The sequence below is a fragment of the Babylonia areolata genome, chromosome 4 (genome assembly GCF_041734735.1).
Source record: "Babylonia areolata isolate BAREFJ2019XMU chromosome 4, ASM4173473v1, whole genome shotgun sequence".
NCBI classification, from domain to species: Eukaryota; Metazoa; Mollusca; class Gastropoda; order Neogastropoda; family Buccinidae; genus Babylonia; species Babylonia areolata.
This window is the reverse complement of record NC_134879.1, coordinates 12,345,322-12,360,412: the sequence shown is the minus strand read 5'-3', so window position 1 is coordinate 12,360,412 and position 15,091 is coordinate 12,345,322. Positions and strand designations below refer to the sequence as shown.

Sequence of the window (15,091 nt, the reverse complement as noted above, 5' to 3'; positions counted from 1 at the left end):
AAACCAGCATGTTCAGGTTAAATGTCTACTAATGGCATTCAAATATTCATATCTCAACATGTTTTGTTTTTTTTTGGGGGGGGGGGGGGTGGTTTTAGCATGATAAATTTATCACGGTACTGGAAGTGATAACGCTGTTTAAATCATGTTATTTTGGTATGTCTCAGGCATTTAAGAAATTCTTGAAAGTCTACAGCAAAGATGTTGCCATGGACTCCAGCACACCTCAACATGTATCCACTTTCTCCAGATTTGCAGAGATTGTGTTCCACAGGTTGTTACTGGCAGACACTAGAACATCCAGTTTTTCTTTTATGTACATTCAAGTTAAATCAGCATCCACTTTAAAATACTCATATGCAGTAAACACGATGATGTAGTTAATGTCACTGTATGTGTTCTGTCCAGAATTTGTATTTCTTTTAATTGGGAACAAGAAAAAATGAGGTCATGTATTCAAACCCAGCCATTTTCTGGATTGTGATCCTGAATGAAATAAACTGTTCATGATCCAGAAATACAGATTAATCCGGAAGACTCACAACCTATTCTTGGTAAAACTGAATATTTTTTTCCACTTTCAATCCAGATTTGGTTTTGGCAAAGTACCGGTATTTCCAGAGAAAATGACAATGTCAAAGTTTACCAAGGACACGCAGACATACATAGATACACCTACAGACAACCGAACACCAGGTTATTACACAGACTCACATTGTTTATACAAGTGAGTCAAAAAGCAATACAATACACCAATGCATATGAATATTTCAGTTGTGATTCAGTTCTGAGTCACCATCTTATCATTGTAGTCATTTGCTCAGATTACTTTGTATAACTATGGACTTTAATTTTATCAATAAAGAGAATTTATTTATCAAACATCTAGTGTTGCTTCCTATTTTGACTTCATCACATTTGCCTAAGTGCAGTATTTCATTTTACCCGTTACAGATAGTAACATGCATGTGCAAAGTGCCTGTGTATGCAGATCTTAGGACACCATTGATTTCAGTTTCAAAAGTCACTCTGTTCATCATCATCATGTGGTAGAGTATGAACAGTATGGCATTTTGTGTGTGTGTGTGTGTGTGTGTGCATTTCTACAGTACATGTTCAAGTAACAGTAATAGCAGGAGAAGCATCCAGAACTAGTGATGGAAGTATTCCAGTGCCACAAATGCGCAGCAAGTTTTCTAAACATTATACAAGACCCATCTTCTGACCTTGTTTTTCTGTATTCATTCATTCCATTTGTCGGGATTGGAGAACATGCCGAGTGCTCGTGTTTCAAAACCCTACTGAGTGTCAGCATGAATTACAGGATCATTCCTTAATGTGCACTTTTCAGCATGCGTGTGCACACAAAGAAAATACAGGCATCAGCAGGTATACTGATATGCTGATGTTGAAAAAAAAAAAAAATCTCCACCTTTAATCCACAAGGTACTGTCAGGATCTGAAATCAGACCTGAGAGCGATGAGAAGACCGGAGGCTCCCTCAGTCTGAAATTCCACAGCCTTTTGAATAGTTAAGTGAGAGCAACCATTACATTTCGTTTCACAGAGTGTACTGATGATTAACTACATCATATCCCCCCTGCTTGGTAGTATTGACCACCATGGGCAACATTTGTGGTCATGTGGTCTCTTCACTACAGTCTGCTGTCCACATTAAGTAACTGATTTTCCAAGTCCATGTGCACCCTGGCATTTCTGTTCAGCTCACCCAGCCATCAACCCCATCATCTTCTTCACTTCTGATACTTTTATCATCTTTGCTGCAGTTGCCAGTGAACATGTCAAGAGATATTTCTGAACCATATTTTTACCAGTTTTAGAGAAAAACAAATGTTATCAAATATGTGCTTGATGTGCGACTTATTTGTGAATATAAATAGTAACCAAGTGCAATACCTTAACCTCTTGACTGCGCTGTTGACGTACGGCGTACGTCATGAAATGTCGCTCAGCAATGCTGTATTGACGTGCGCCGTACGTCATGTTACAACGTTCTATGTTTCGAGTCCCGCATTACAGAAAATACAGTCTGCTAACCATTAAATTAGCTCCCCTGAGAGCTCTTTATCTCCTGAGTTCCATAAGCTAAAATTATTCATTGGATTGTCATATTTATGGCGAAAGTTTTGCAAGTTTGTACGAAGCTCAAGTTGTGTTTGCAAAGCCATGGCTGAACGCAGACAAACCCAAACACTTGCACTTGTATTGAAAGAATTCTTTCGCGATGCAAACAGTAGAGATGAAGATTGTGGACTGAATGAGACAGAACTGCGTGAAGTTGATGCCGAAGCTGATTTTGACAGTGGAGGGGGGTGGGAGGTGGCGTTGTTTGACGAAACTGAAGACAAACAAGCTCAGCTGATTCAAGATGCAGGTGGGTGTTTTCGAGGTTTGTCAGTTTATTATTTGCTCTCCGTTTGTTGTAACAATGAATATGACTGCATTGTGTGTGTTTTGAATGTGTTAGCTTTGGTAAGTGGCTTCGTCAGTCACTGATCAGTGTGTGTGAGTGAGAGTCAGTCACGTGGGTACTGTGTCTGACCATCACAGCCCAGGGGGGCGTGGCTTGCTGGCTGGCTCATTGTTGATGACAGCGTGTGTCGCTCGCCTGCAGCTTTCTGTGTGTTCGTTCCTGAGTGTGTATTGGTTTGTTGTTGTTATTGTTGTTGTGTGTGTGTGTGAGAGAGAGAGAGAGAGAGGGAGGTTGGGGGGGGGGGGAAGAGATGATGTTTATAAAACTGAAATCAGAGAATGATATACAGAACTGTATGCCTAAATTACTTTGTAAATGCAACACTTGTAGAAGTGTGTGTGTGTGATGTGTTGTCATTTTGTTTTGTATGAGAAAGAGAGAATGAAGGGGGTGTGGCATACCATGAACCAGTTTCAGTGTGTGTGTGTTTGGGGTGGGGGGTGGGGTAGGTATGTGTGTGTTTGTATTTCAGCTTCTGAAAACAATCAGAAATAAAATGGTACCATTTCATGATCTTTTTATATGTAAAAAAACAACAAAAAAACCCAAACCCAACAGACTTAGTCTTTTATGCAATGTGTTTCAGGTATTCAGCATGCTGATGATCATGATGTTCATCCTGGATTATCTGGAGTTGACAACTTGCCACAAACCTACAACTGAAGACCAGCAGCAGCAAGACCAAAAGGCAGTAAACAAGCCTCCAGCAATTCTGGATTACAACAAAAACATGGGTGCCATGGACCATCATGACCAACAGCTGCAGCCCTACGATGTCACAAGGAAAACCTTGAAGTGGTACAAATAGCTGTGTGTGCATTTTCTACAAATTGCCATGCTGAATGCACACATCCTCTACAAAAAAGCAGGCAACAGCAGTACACTCCTGGACTTCAGAAGGATGTAATTAGTGCCATGATTTTTGGTGACCAAGACTGCTAAAGATGACCACTCTGTCTTGTGTGGACGACACTTCATCCCACCTACCCCACAGAAGGCCTGGCCACAAAGGAGGTGCAGAGTCTTCTGGAAGAAAGGGTGTGGGGTTCTACTGCCCAGACTGCCCCAGCAAACCAGCACTGTGTCTTGAAGACTGTTTCTGCAAGTACCCCACACAGCGTTTTTACTGGCGGTAGATCCTGGGTGAGTACACCCTTTTCATTCTTTGTGTGGACTGTGTTGGAGTCTTATGCACCTGGACACTGTTGCTCAGCCTTGACAGTGTGAGTGGTTGATCACAATAGTCACAAGAAAGACAGGTTGATAACCTGGTTGATATTATAGCACCTACATGATGGAATGACAGTCCCAGTTTTTTTTTTTATTAATGCATTTGATGGAATTTTTCTGTCAGATTGACTCATTATTTGAACATGTGAGTATCAAAAACAAAATCTTGGTTCATTTTCCTTTCATTTGATATATACTTTTATGCACTTATCTTCAGTACTTTTTGAAATATAAGCAAATTAAAATCATTGGCGTGTTTTTCTTGTTTTTCTGAAAATTTTCTCAGCATAGGCCATAGCAAAACGTACTAGCAGTGAAGGGGTTAAAAAGAAAAAAAAAAGACTAGGGAAAAAAATCTTTATGCTATGGCCACCTTTTTTTATTTTTATTATTTGAATGGAAATCCAAAATAACTGGTTATATGTGTGAACATTTTTACCTTGGCTGGGTTTTTTTGGTGTGTGTGTGTGTGTGTGTGTGTTTTGTTGTTCCTTTGCCAGATGGTATCTTTTGTTCGTTTTCAACCCCTAGCATTATCAGAATAATATATTTAAAAGCATAAAGGTTTTGCTTCCGCACACCACATCCACAGAAAGAGAACAAGAGAGAAGACTATAATATCAAAAGAACAAGAGAAAAATCAGTAATATCAAAACAACTGAATGTTTATTTTCAATGCAACAACAGACTTTCTTTTTTTAAAGTGCCATGATTTTTGTGGACATTGCACAGTTTCCACAACAAACTCGTTAGAAAAACTTAAAAATAATTAACACAACATGAACATTCTGGCCAATATTTCCATTAGCTGAGCGACATACACTACAGAAACCTTTACTTGAAAAACCATGCAGAACCCATCTATCTGAAATTAAGTGAAAACATAAAGGGAAAGAAATGACATGCTAACAGCTGGAGTCGAAGATTAACCCTTTGACTGCTGCTGATGAATATGCTCGCCAATGATGGGCCCAACTGGGGCAAGAAAGAGGTAATGGATCAGGGTGTTCCAATATTTCCATTCCTTCATCTTAAGTTTGCATTACTTTCATTCAGTAAAACCAATTATACCATTAAGTGGACAACAAATATTTCTTGTTCTTCAGTTGATGCCACACTGATTTCATTTCACCAAGGTTCCAGTCAAGGGGTTTATCAATAATCAATAAAAAGCCCAAGTTTTTCTCTTGTGATCAGAAAAGGTAGATACCTGCTATCTCTTAACAATCTCAATTTAAAATTATGATCGAAAGAAAAGATTAAAATCTTAATATTTAACAACAGTAAGATGTTTTCAAAAGGAAATGTCACAGAAGCATGATGAAAGAATGCTTTAGTGGATCATTTTTCTTCCATATGGATAACTGATAATATGCTGAAATGACCAACGCTGCCTTTCATAGTTACAACATAAATGTAAAAACACTTCATAAAACCATTAACAGTCTCTCAGAACTACTGGTATTTAGCACCAAAACCACATTAAAAAAAAAGGAAAAAAAAAGAAGAAAACAGAGTCTGCTCCAGGGGTGACAAGTGAACACTTTCCCACAACAACAAAACTGTCCACAACAATCAAAACTTTCTCAGAAAGCTCCTTCTCCCTTGTCTTTGTTTATCACCAGGTCCCCCTCAAAAGAAAATGGGCTTGGTCTGCAGTGCTGCCTGGCTGTCGTACGGCTTGCTCTGCTGCTGATGAGGCTGTTGCTGGCCGCCGTAGCCTCCGCCGACTTGCGAGTGCTGATGCTGACTTAAGGGGCGGTCGTACCCTGCACTCCCCCTGGGGGGTGGAGCATAGTAGTCCTGTCCGCTGCCTGCCCCTCCATAGGAAGAGCGTTCAGCGGCAGGTGCTGGTCTGCGGTAGTAGTCGTACCCGTTAGATGGGGGATAGGCGGTGGTGGTCAGACGACTGCTTGCAGGCTCCACTGCTGAGGGAGGAGGGTTCCTCATGAGAGGTGGCTTCCTGTTTGTAACAGAAAGAAAGGCTGGTCACAGCAACAGAAGGCTTGCTCAGTAAGCTCATTTTCAGCTGAGGTAAAAAAATAAAATAAAATAAAAGCAAATGACCAAAATAAATATTGCATAACCAGTTTTTCCTGTTCAGAATAAAAGGAGCACACTTTACACTCCTGAGAAGCATTTGCAAAAAGAACTGCGTAACTCGTTCCATGTATGCTCAGAATTGGTACCACATTAACCAACACGGATTTTTTTTCTAAAATTATAATGAAAAGCTGAACATTTTTGTCTATCCTAAATTTAACATTTATGCAGGATGATTCAAATAGTTACATCTTCAGCATTCATTGTCACTTGTTTCCAAGTGAGCTTTTTCAAGTATCACTTTCTCCCACTCCACTGCTTTAGCCACACTCAGTTTGGGGGAATACACCCAGGTTTAAACATGTTAATTACACATACTAATATTCACTTTCTTTTCTCTTCTTATTTTATTTTCTTATATTAACACATGCACACACAAAAAAAAAGAAGAAAAAAGAAGAAAAAGCAAAAAAAAAGCTGAGACTGTATGTCAAACTTTCATTCACATTTTATTTCAATGCATGTTGGTATTTATTTACCTGGGGTAGGCTCTTAAAGTCAGGCCTGGCCAGTATATTGGGTTTATCCATAGGCCAAACATCTGCTGCTTAAAATAAAAATTAAGAAAAAAAAAAAGGGGGGGGGGGGGGGAGAGCAGATTTGGTGCAGCATATATAGATCAATCGACACCCTTTCAGACCTTGGAACAGAAACTTTAAAAAATTTTCCTTACAACACAAACCTGTCGTAGTATTCTGGAGGAGGCCTGGCAGGGGGAGGTGACCTCTCTCTGTAATAGGGGTCCGCTGGCAGAGGAGCTCTCTCCACTGCCCTCAGGCGCTCGTAGGCTGCGTCTTCTGGGTATGGAGGCGGCAGTCGCTCACGAACCAACAGACGGTCACGTGGATCAGGCAGTGCATAGGCGGCCCGCTCTTCTGGCAGCAGGCGTTCCCTGGCCAAAGCATAGCGATCCGCTGGTGGCAGCCGTGGGGGTGGTGGCAAGTAGCGGTCTGCAGGGTGCACTCGGTAGTAGGGATCCCGCTCTGGGTAGGGGTAGCGGTAGTATGGGTCATAGCGGTCGTAGTCTGGGGGAGGTGGGGGCAAACCTGCACGTCGAGGGGGGCCAGGAAGGTAAGGTCGTGAGCGTCCACCACCATAGTCTGACCTGCCAACAGGGACAAATACTTCTTCCAGTATACGTGTGTGCACAAAAAGAGGGGGAAACATCATTTCATGATACCCTGCAATTACTTTAATAATCTTACTTTGCATCAGACACACCTGAAATTACAATTTATCTGCTGAAAATATGAATTGCAGGGATTGGACAGGAATGGGGCTGTGCAGGGTAGGGAAGAGTACACTAAGATACAAAAAATCATTGCAAAATACGCTCACCTGTACTCGGTCCTGCAACAAAGGAAAGAGCAGAGAAAAACTCAAAAAGAAGAAAGAAAAACAACAAAAGCTCTCATCAAATCAGCTACAACCTGCAACCTCCCCCCCCCCCCCCCTTTCAAAAGAATGGCTATATTGAGAATATACTTATGCATTACTGGGGGTGCCAACCCTGAGATTTTTTACTACATGTCTAATACTTCCCAATACTTCTCAACAGTTTTGACTTTTCAAAAACAACATTCACAATTAAAAAAAATATATAAGAAAAAAAAGAAGAAAATAAATGCATACCACAGCAAATTATTCTTTCACTACAATTAGACATGACAACAACACAAAAATAGTTTGAAGTGAAAAAAGCACAAGCAGTAACCGTTTCATTCACTTGTGAATAAAACAACACCAGAATAACTGTAGCACAAATATATATGTCAAAACAAGCAAGTTCTGTCTATTTTTTTTTCTCGCACACAAAAAAGCTTCAAACAATATCACAATATAGAACTGTTCCTGACCAAATCTTGTCTTTGTCACTTGTCCATAAAAAAAATCTAATCTGTTAAAACATGAGCATGACGGAAAATTTCGCACAAGGCCCGCAATGCAAATTTACTGAGGAAGGTGTGCAATGGGGAAGGAAACACTTTCACGTCAGCTATGTATAAACTGATTCTAGACTGGTGTATGACTCAGATTTACAAGCAGGGGTCGCACTACCGCATATTTTTGAATTATGGAAAGGAAGTAACACTGCTAAACTACTTCAATTATGACAAAAATACTAGCAAGACCTGGGTTATCTCATGCTCAGTCGGTATATGATAAATATGATTAATAATTCCAGCCTGTCACTGTGTTGAGTAGCTTAGGACTGCTGATGTATCCCACATATTATGATTACAGTTTCTGTTCCACATGGTCTATGAATGTAAGCATTCTTGTGTGTGTGTTTGTGTGTGAAAGTGTGTGTTGTCTGCACTTGTGTATAAAATGTCTAATACATATCTGTGCTTTATGTTAATCTGATGAATTGTTTACTTTAAAATCTTTCTTTGTTGTTGTGTATCTTTGCTGATATATATATATCTTTGTTTCTGTTGTATCTTTGTTGTTGCATATATATGTTGTTAATATCCCCCCCAGACCCCCACAACTGTATCATTATGGTGTTGTACGTCCTTACGAGTTGTGCACTATTGTATGTAATCTATTTTATGGAGGTGTTCTGAGCCAATTCTATCATATGAGGAGCTTGCTCCAATTGGGCACTGCATGTTATCATTTTAATTAGGAGCCACTATGGCAGAACTGGTTAGGCGTTGGGCATGTGACCAGTGATCATGATTTGAGGCCTTGTTTCAGCATGGTGTTGTGTCCTTAGGAAAGGCATTTTACTCTAGATTTTATTCACTCCATTTTGGTGTCAATGGGTACCTGACTTGAAGGTTAAAAGCAGGAGGAGAGGTTCAGGCCCTGCCTATGCCGTGCCCTAGACTAGACACAATGGATATAATTCTGCTGAGACAAAGTCAGTCCCAATGGCTGTAAAAGCTTTAATTATTAACAAAAATTACAACACTGAATGTCAAGGCTGTTTCTAATAGGGGCCATGGTCAAACTGGTGTGGATGCAGTTCAATTGACGTGCTGTGCAATCATCATTTCATTTAGTAGCATGTGGAGGTGCTTTTCCTTTTTTAATTGCTGAAGCAAATATTGGCAGTTTAATTGGCAGTGTTAGTGTGGTGACAGTAATAGTGTATAAAGAGTGGACGCATTAAAAAGAAAATCTTTAGCGCGACCCCTGAATATACGCTCTGATTCATCTTAGATATGACGGATGATAGCACTGCAACACCAGAAGGAAATATAGCGGAGTGGCGAAGATGACATTTACCCTCTGCGGTCTCCTCTCGGATTTCCCCGTTTGCCGGTCGAAAGCTGCAACAGGATGAGCAGGTGTACAACGTTATCGAGGTCAGCAGCGGGCGGCCACGAGGAGGGTAACGGAAGTCGAGTGGCAAAAGCACACGGCGGAGTGCAGTTCGCCTCGCCTTCGCTACTCGCCATTGATCATCAAGGCCGGACGCAAACAAACTTACAAAACGAAACATTACTCAAATCCTGATAAACTAAATAGCACAATACTATTATGATCATTTCAAATGGTTTTCACATTGAAAATCTAAAAAGATGTCAAGATGGCTTTGACCTGATGCAATGTAATGTAGCAGAACATCAACTGATTCATATATTACAGTTCCAGATTTAGAAGAAAGTAAATAACTCGGAAGCAATCATTCAACAGACGTTAAAAGAAGCAAGTATTTCGGAAACAATCATTTTCAAAAAATATGTTTCATAACGGGAGAAAAATGCAGATCAGCAGCACGAGAAATTCAATATACATTCATGCAACTCAAAAATTAATGGTTTGCTCATTGTTACAACACGGAATCTGTTGACAAAACCTTGTCACAATACGGGTAATGTTTGATGAAGCACCGCGAGAGGTTGAGAGTAAATAGCCGGAGAGGGAACAGTAGGTCTTCTGCATTCGTGGGCTGCAACGTTCCATGTAAGGTGATTAGGCATGGTGAAAATTATTTCTTTTTACCCAGCCATTTAGGCAGTCAGACTCCGTTTTCAAAGCTATGCATGCTGGGTATGTTCATGGGTTAATAATCGACTGAACGCCACCATGGACTGAATAATGTTAAACATGTGTATTTCATCTTACGCATGTGTTTACGCATCGAAGGGATTACGGCACCAGCACGTCTGCATAAATATACTAATCCGGAAAATTACAAAAAAAAACATTATCCTCACCCTTTAACAAGCACTGAACTTTGAAATAAAATTCTTCAGAATTCAATATCAAACACTCTAATGTCTAAATCTAATCATACAACTACTGTGCATCTCATAGAACAGCTTCATATCTGCTGTTACAGCTTCATATCTGCTGTTACTGTAACTGACAAAATATTGTCAGGAGGAGGAGAACCCCTGTGCATACATTAATCACAAGTCAAAATGACTGTCACCATTCTCATCCCTGCATTTTGGTCTTCTCTACTTAGTTAAATAATAAAACTGCTATTTTCAATCAGATCTAGTGCTGATACTGATAGCAGATACTATCTAAAAAATCAACATAAAAAAGGCACGCAGTGTAAAAGGTACAGTCGCAATTTTCCAAAAATGCACGATTTCAGCGGAACCGACAATAAAATCAACCTTTGGGAAATTTTTGGTTGTTTTTATCAGCCTGGGCAGCTGAAAAAATGATCTGGAGCCTGACACCTACCTCCACTCTCATTCTCTGTCCCTTGATGTTGTACCCATTGAGGCTGCTAATGGCTTTGTCTGCTTCACTCTTGTTGGCCATGTGCTGTGAGTAGTGAAAAACAAATATGATGTTATTTTCAATTCATTACACATGGTCTTTTGTTTTCATTATTATTATTACTTATCAAATTAGACTAATTCACAACAATATGAAATCCAATTCATGTACAAATAAAAATAACAATATAAAAAGAAGTCCTTTAGAAATAATAGCCTTGACAGGCAGCATTTTCCATTGCATTAATAATTCTTCATTCATAGGTTAAGACTCTTCCAGACTCAAAACTTTTTTTTTTCTTCTTTTTTTTTTTAAACAAGAGGATAAAAATTCCGCCTTAACAATATTCATTCAGTGGTGCTGATGACTATGCTTGTATGTGAATGGCTCTCATCTTGTTGCAAATATGAGAAGTATGACTGAATGGATGTCAGTCAACATTCTTTTACTGGTTTTAGTTTTAGTAAGAGTTAGACTTCTTAGTCCTTGCTACCGAGACTGGAGTTCTTTTAGTTTGATCAGCAAAACGAATTACACCACTTTAAAAAATGAAGTGCATCAACAGCACTTCATTCCCATGCCAAACTGATCTCAGCTCTGAAGTTAAGCAGTTAATAAGTGAATAACAGAATAAGTAAAACTTCAAGAGCAACAGAACTTTTTTTCTTCTTCATTTGACAAATCAGAGATAGACTTCTCAATTCAATTTCTAGATACTGAGAATGGAGTTCTGTTAGTTTTGATCAGCAAAACGAATTACACCACTTTAAAGTATGAAGTACACCAACTGCGCTTCACACCCATGCCAAACTGATCTCATTTCTGAAGTTCAGCAGTTAATAAGTAAATAACAGAATAAGTTAAACTTCAAGTGCAACAGACCTTTTTTCCTTCTTCATTTGACTAACAGGACATTTGACCTCTGCTAATGTGCTATGCATTTTCAAAGAACACTTGTTTTGTCAATTCATGATGCTTAGCTCATGTACCAGTCTATCACTCTCTCACACACACACACACAAAGGTTGGCGATAAGTGTGGGAAGTCTTAAAGTATCTTAGAAATACAAGACATGACAGTAGGTTGCCAATAAGTGAATAACTGAATTCAATTAGTACTCACCACAAAGCCATAATTTTTCAGAACATCACATTCTGCAACAGTTCCATACTTTTCAAACAGAATCCTAAGATCATCTGCTTCAGTGTCTTCACTGAGGTTGCCAATGAAGATCTTTATGGTCATTGTCCTGTTTTAAAGAAAAACCACCACAAAAGATTAACCAGACATTTTTTAATTTGACCATAAACTGATAAGATATACTTAGTTATTTAGTCAGATCATCCATTTGAGGCTGAAAAATTAAATGAATGCAAAAAAGTATAGCCGCCGCTGGGCACTGATCGAGGATCAATGTTTTGTAATCCAGTGACTGTATCCGATAGAAGAATAACATCATCTGCAAATAATATAAAAATTTCTATTGCTCCTGGGATCATTTGAATGCCATGTTTACCTTTCTGTGACAGTTCCACTGGTTATTCGTTTATAAAAAATGAAAACATCAGGGGACAAAGCAGACAACCTTGTTTTACTCCACGTGGGCATTCAAAATAATCGGAATAAGTACCTTTATCACATACACAAGTCAATACTGAATCCACACTTCTAACAGCTTTATACAATTTCCCATTAATGCCATTTTTACGGAATACATCCCACAATACATTTCTATTTACAGAATCAAAAGCCTTCCTGAAATCAACGTGTGTTTGTGTTCTTCCTGAAATCATGCGTGTGTTTGTGTTCAATTCAACCCTGTGTGTGGTGAAAGAGGGGCGAGGAATAGGAGAAAGTGTGTGTGTGCCTGAGAGAGAGAGAGAGAGAAATATGCTTTGTATTTAGTTTTCAATGCAGCTCTGTGTGTGTGTGTGTGTGCGCGCGCGCGCGCGCGAGTGTATGTTTTCAATTCAGCTCTGTCAGTGTGTGTGTGTGTGTGTGTGTGGTGAAAGGGGGACGAGGATGGGGAGAAAGTGTGTGTGTATGCTTGAGAGAGAGAGAAAGAGAGAGAGAGAGTTTATATGCTTTGTGTTTTGTTTTCAATGCAACTGTGTGTGTGTGTGTGTGTGTGTGTGTGTATGTGTGTGTGTACACGCCTGTATATGTGTATGTGTATGCACATCTGTCTCGTGTTTTTAAGCACAGCAAAATGTGTTTGTACATCTGCAAAGGGGAGGCGGTGGGGAGGGGAGATGGGGTGGGGGACATTGACGTCAAATGCTATGAAAGATTCAAAGTTCATCTTCAGTGACAAATTCAATTCTTCAGAGATAAATGTGTGCGGCGCTTCTTAACATATGCTCTGTGTGTGTGTGTGTGTGTGTGTTTACAGTTTCATGGTCGGCAAAATCGTAGTTTTTCTTTTCTCGGCTGTAGTCAGGGGGCTTGAATCGTAGAAACTACAGACAAATCCTAGAACTAGGCAGGTCTGCTGAGATAAAACTTTACATTTTCTGTCAATAATAGTCTATGCGGACCATTCTTGATTCATGAGTTTGCTTTAGCTGCTGTCCTACATAAACTTTTCACTAATGGCTGAAAGAACCGCGCACAGAAAAGTCCAACCAGGAATCAAAAGTCTTGACCCCACAGATTGGTCACATGACCCTCAACACCTTTTCCTAACTCTGTATTTGCCAAATCTCTCACCAAAAAAACAAAAAACAAAAACAAAACAAACAACAACAAAAAAAACCCACCAACAAACTCACACTATTTTATTCATTTACAAACAAGCTCCCATTAAAATTATCACATACCAAGCTTGGTACTGATCGTGGATCAAGGACCAGCTACTTCGAAAAAGTATGCCTGAATTCATTTGAAATAGTGTAAGATGAGAGAGACTGGCAGAGACGTTACTGCAAGTATTAGTTCAGCTGACATTCTCTCCCTGATACTCTTGAATCTGGAATATCCGTTAGTGTGTGTGTGTGTGTGTGTGTGTGTGTGTGTTTGACTTTACCTATTTTTTTCAGTCACATTCACTTCGATCACTACACTCTTTCGCAACAGTACGGTCTCAAAATTAATGTCCTATGTCCTCGGTCATTCTTAGTCGGCAATGTACTTCCGCTAGAGGAACACACACGCACACTCGCGACTCGCGCACACACACACATGTGTGACAGTGTGTGTGACAGTGTGTGTGTGTGTGACTGTGTGTGTGTGAGTGCGTGCGTGCGTGCGTGCGTGCGTGTGGAGTGTGCGTGTGTGTTCCTCGAGCACATACGTGTGTGTGTGAGTGTGCGTGTGTGTTCCTCAAGCGGAAGTACAAAGCCGACTAAGAACGACCGAGGACACAGGACATTTGAGACAGTACTGTCGCGAAATAGTGTAGCGATAGAAGTGAATCAGACAAAAAGCATATAATCCAACAAAAGGTGCTAAAAATAACTAAGTTAAAAAACATCACTTCGTTACTTGATCCGCACATGGCAAGGCTTCACCCACTCGCGAAGTTCTGCGAAGCCAAGGTCGCTCCAAAATATGCAAACACAGAGCTGGCAAGGAAACAAAATTTAGCATTCTAAAACAGAACATTGCCTTAATCCGTAAATTGACACTACAAACATACTCGCGCATTCCTTACCTTCACTAAACGTGTAGAAGTGGTTTTAACAATATCAAATGGTCAACCGGTTTCCCAAACACAGCGCGTCCTGCAAATGGCGACAAAGCATATAGCATGTGACTGGAAAGAACGAATTCCATTGGTTGTCGAACTCGTGGCCACGGGAAATTATAATAATTGAGAACTCGGTCGATGGAGTTGCGTATCCGAACAGTTCCCTGAGTTCCGTACCTCCAGGCGCGTCACATGATCTCTCGAAGTTATTGCCTCTCCGAGCGAGCAACGAAGTCGATCGCGAGATGTAGAAAGTGCAAAACAACAGGCTTCATTTTTTTAGGTTTTTTTTCTCTCGACAGTACGCCACAGCTACCGGAAAAAACCCCACCTCAATATAAGCACTGACAATTATTCCCAGTAACTAATGGATAAATGGATATAATACAGTAAGCGGAAGAGATATGTGATATATTATTTCACACACACAAAATCATGATCGTTTCACAAGTACGTACCGACTTAGTTCGAACAAATTGTGCTAATAATGCTATTGATAATGATCATAATGATAGTAATGATAACATGAAAAGGATGAATAGCTAGATTTGTTGCGCCGCTGCTTTACCATTGACAAAGGCACGTTAGTGTTCTCTCATTCACTACCGACTGAATCAGTTCCCGGCCATGCAGTTGTAATGGCCCATTTATAACATATTGTGGTCGGCTGTAAGCATCATGGTCAGTATTTCGTAAGCTTATCAAAATAGAACACGATTTCTAACTACAGGCCTATCAGCTGAGAGTCCCGGTGAACACAACCCCCCGCCGGGCTCTTTTTCTCTCTCATGTATTTTCTCTCTCACTGGCACATACACCGTGACGCAGCCGGCGGCCGGGCACTGCATGCGAACACACACACACACACACACACACACACACAC

At 40.1% G+C, this 15,091-nt stretch overlaps 1 protein-coding gene across 2 annotated transcripts; it reads right to left on the bottom strand.

Annotated features, from left to right (window-relative positions):
* Positions 1-4,371: 4,371 nt before the first annotated feature.
* On the bottom strand, positions 4,372-14,329 carry LOC143280863 (uncharacterized). 2 transcript variants are annotated; one of them, XM_076585590.1, is made up of 6 exons: positions 14,172-14,329; positions 11,642-11,768; positions 10,481-10,564; positions 9,065-9,108; positions 6,501-6,932; positions 4,372-5,687 (listed from the first exon to the last, which is right to left on the bottom strand). In XM_076585590.1, exons 2-6 carry the CDS (start codon positions 11,762-11,764, stop codon positions 5,357-5,359), a joined length of 1,014 nt encoding a protein of 337 aa, XP_076441705.1. In that variant the 5' UTR covers positions 11,765-11,768; positions 14,172-14,329; the 3' UTR covers positions 4,372-5,356. The 2 variants fall into 2 exon arrangements, with proteins under 2 accessions (XP_076441705.1, XP_076441706.1); XM_076585591.1 differs by having other exon boundaries at positions 6,510-6,932.
* Between the last annotated feature and the right edge of the window lie 762 nt (positions 14,330-15,091).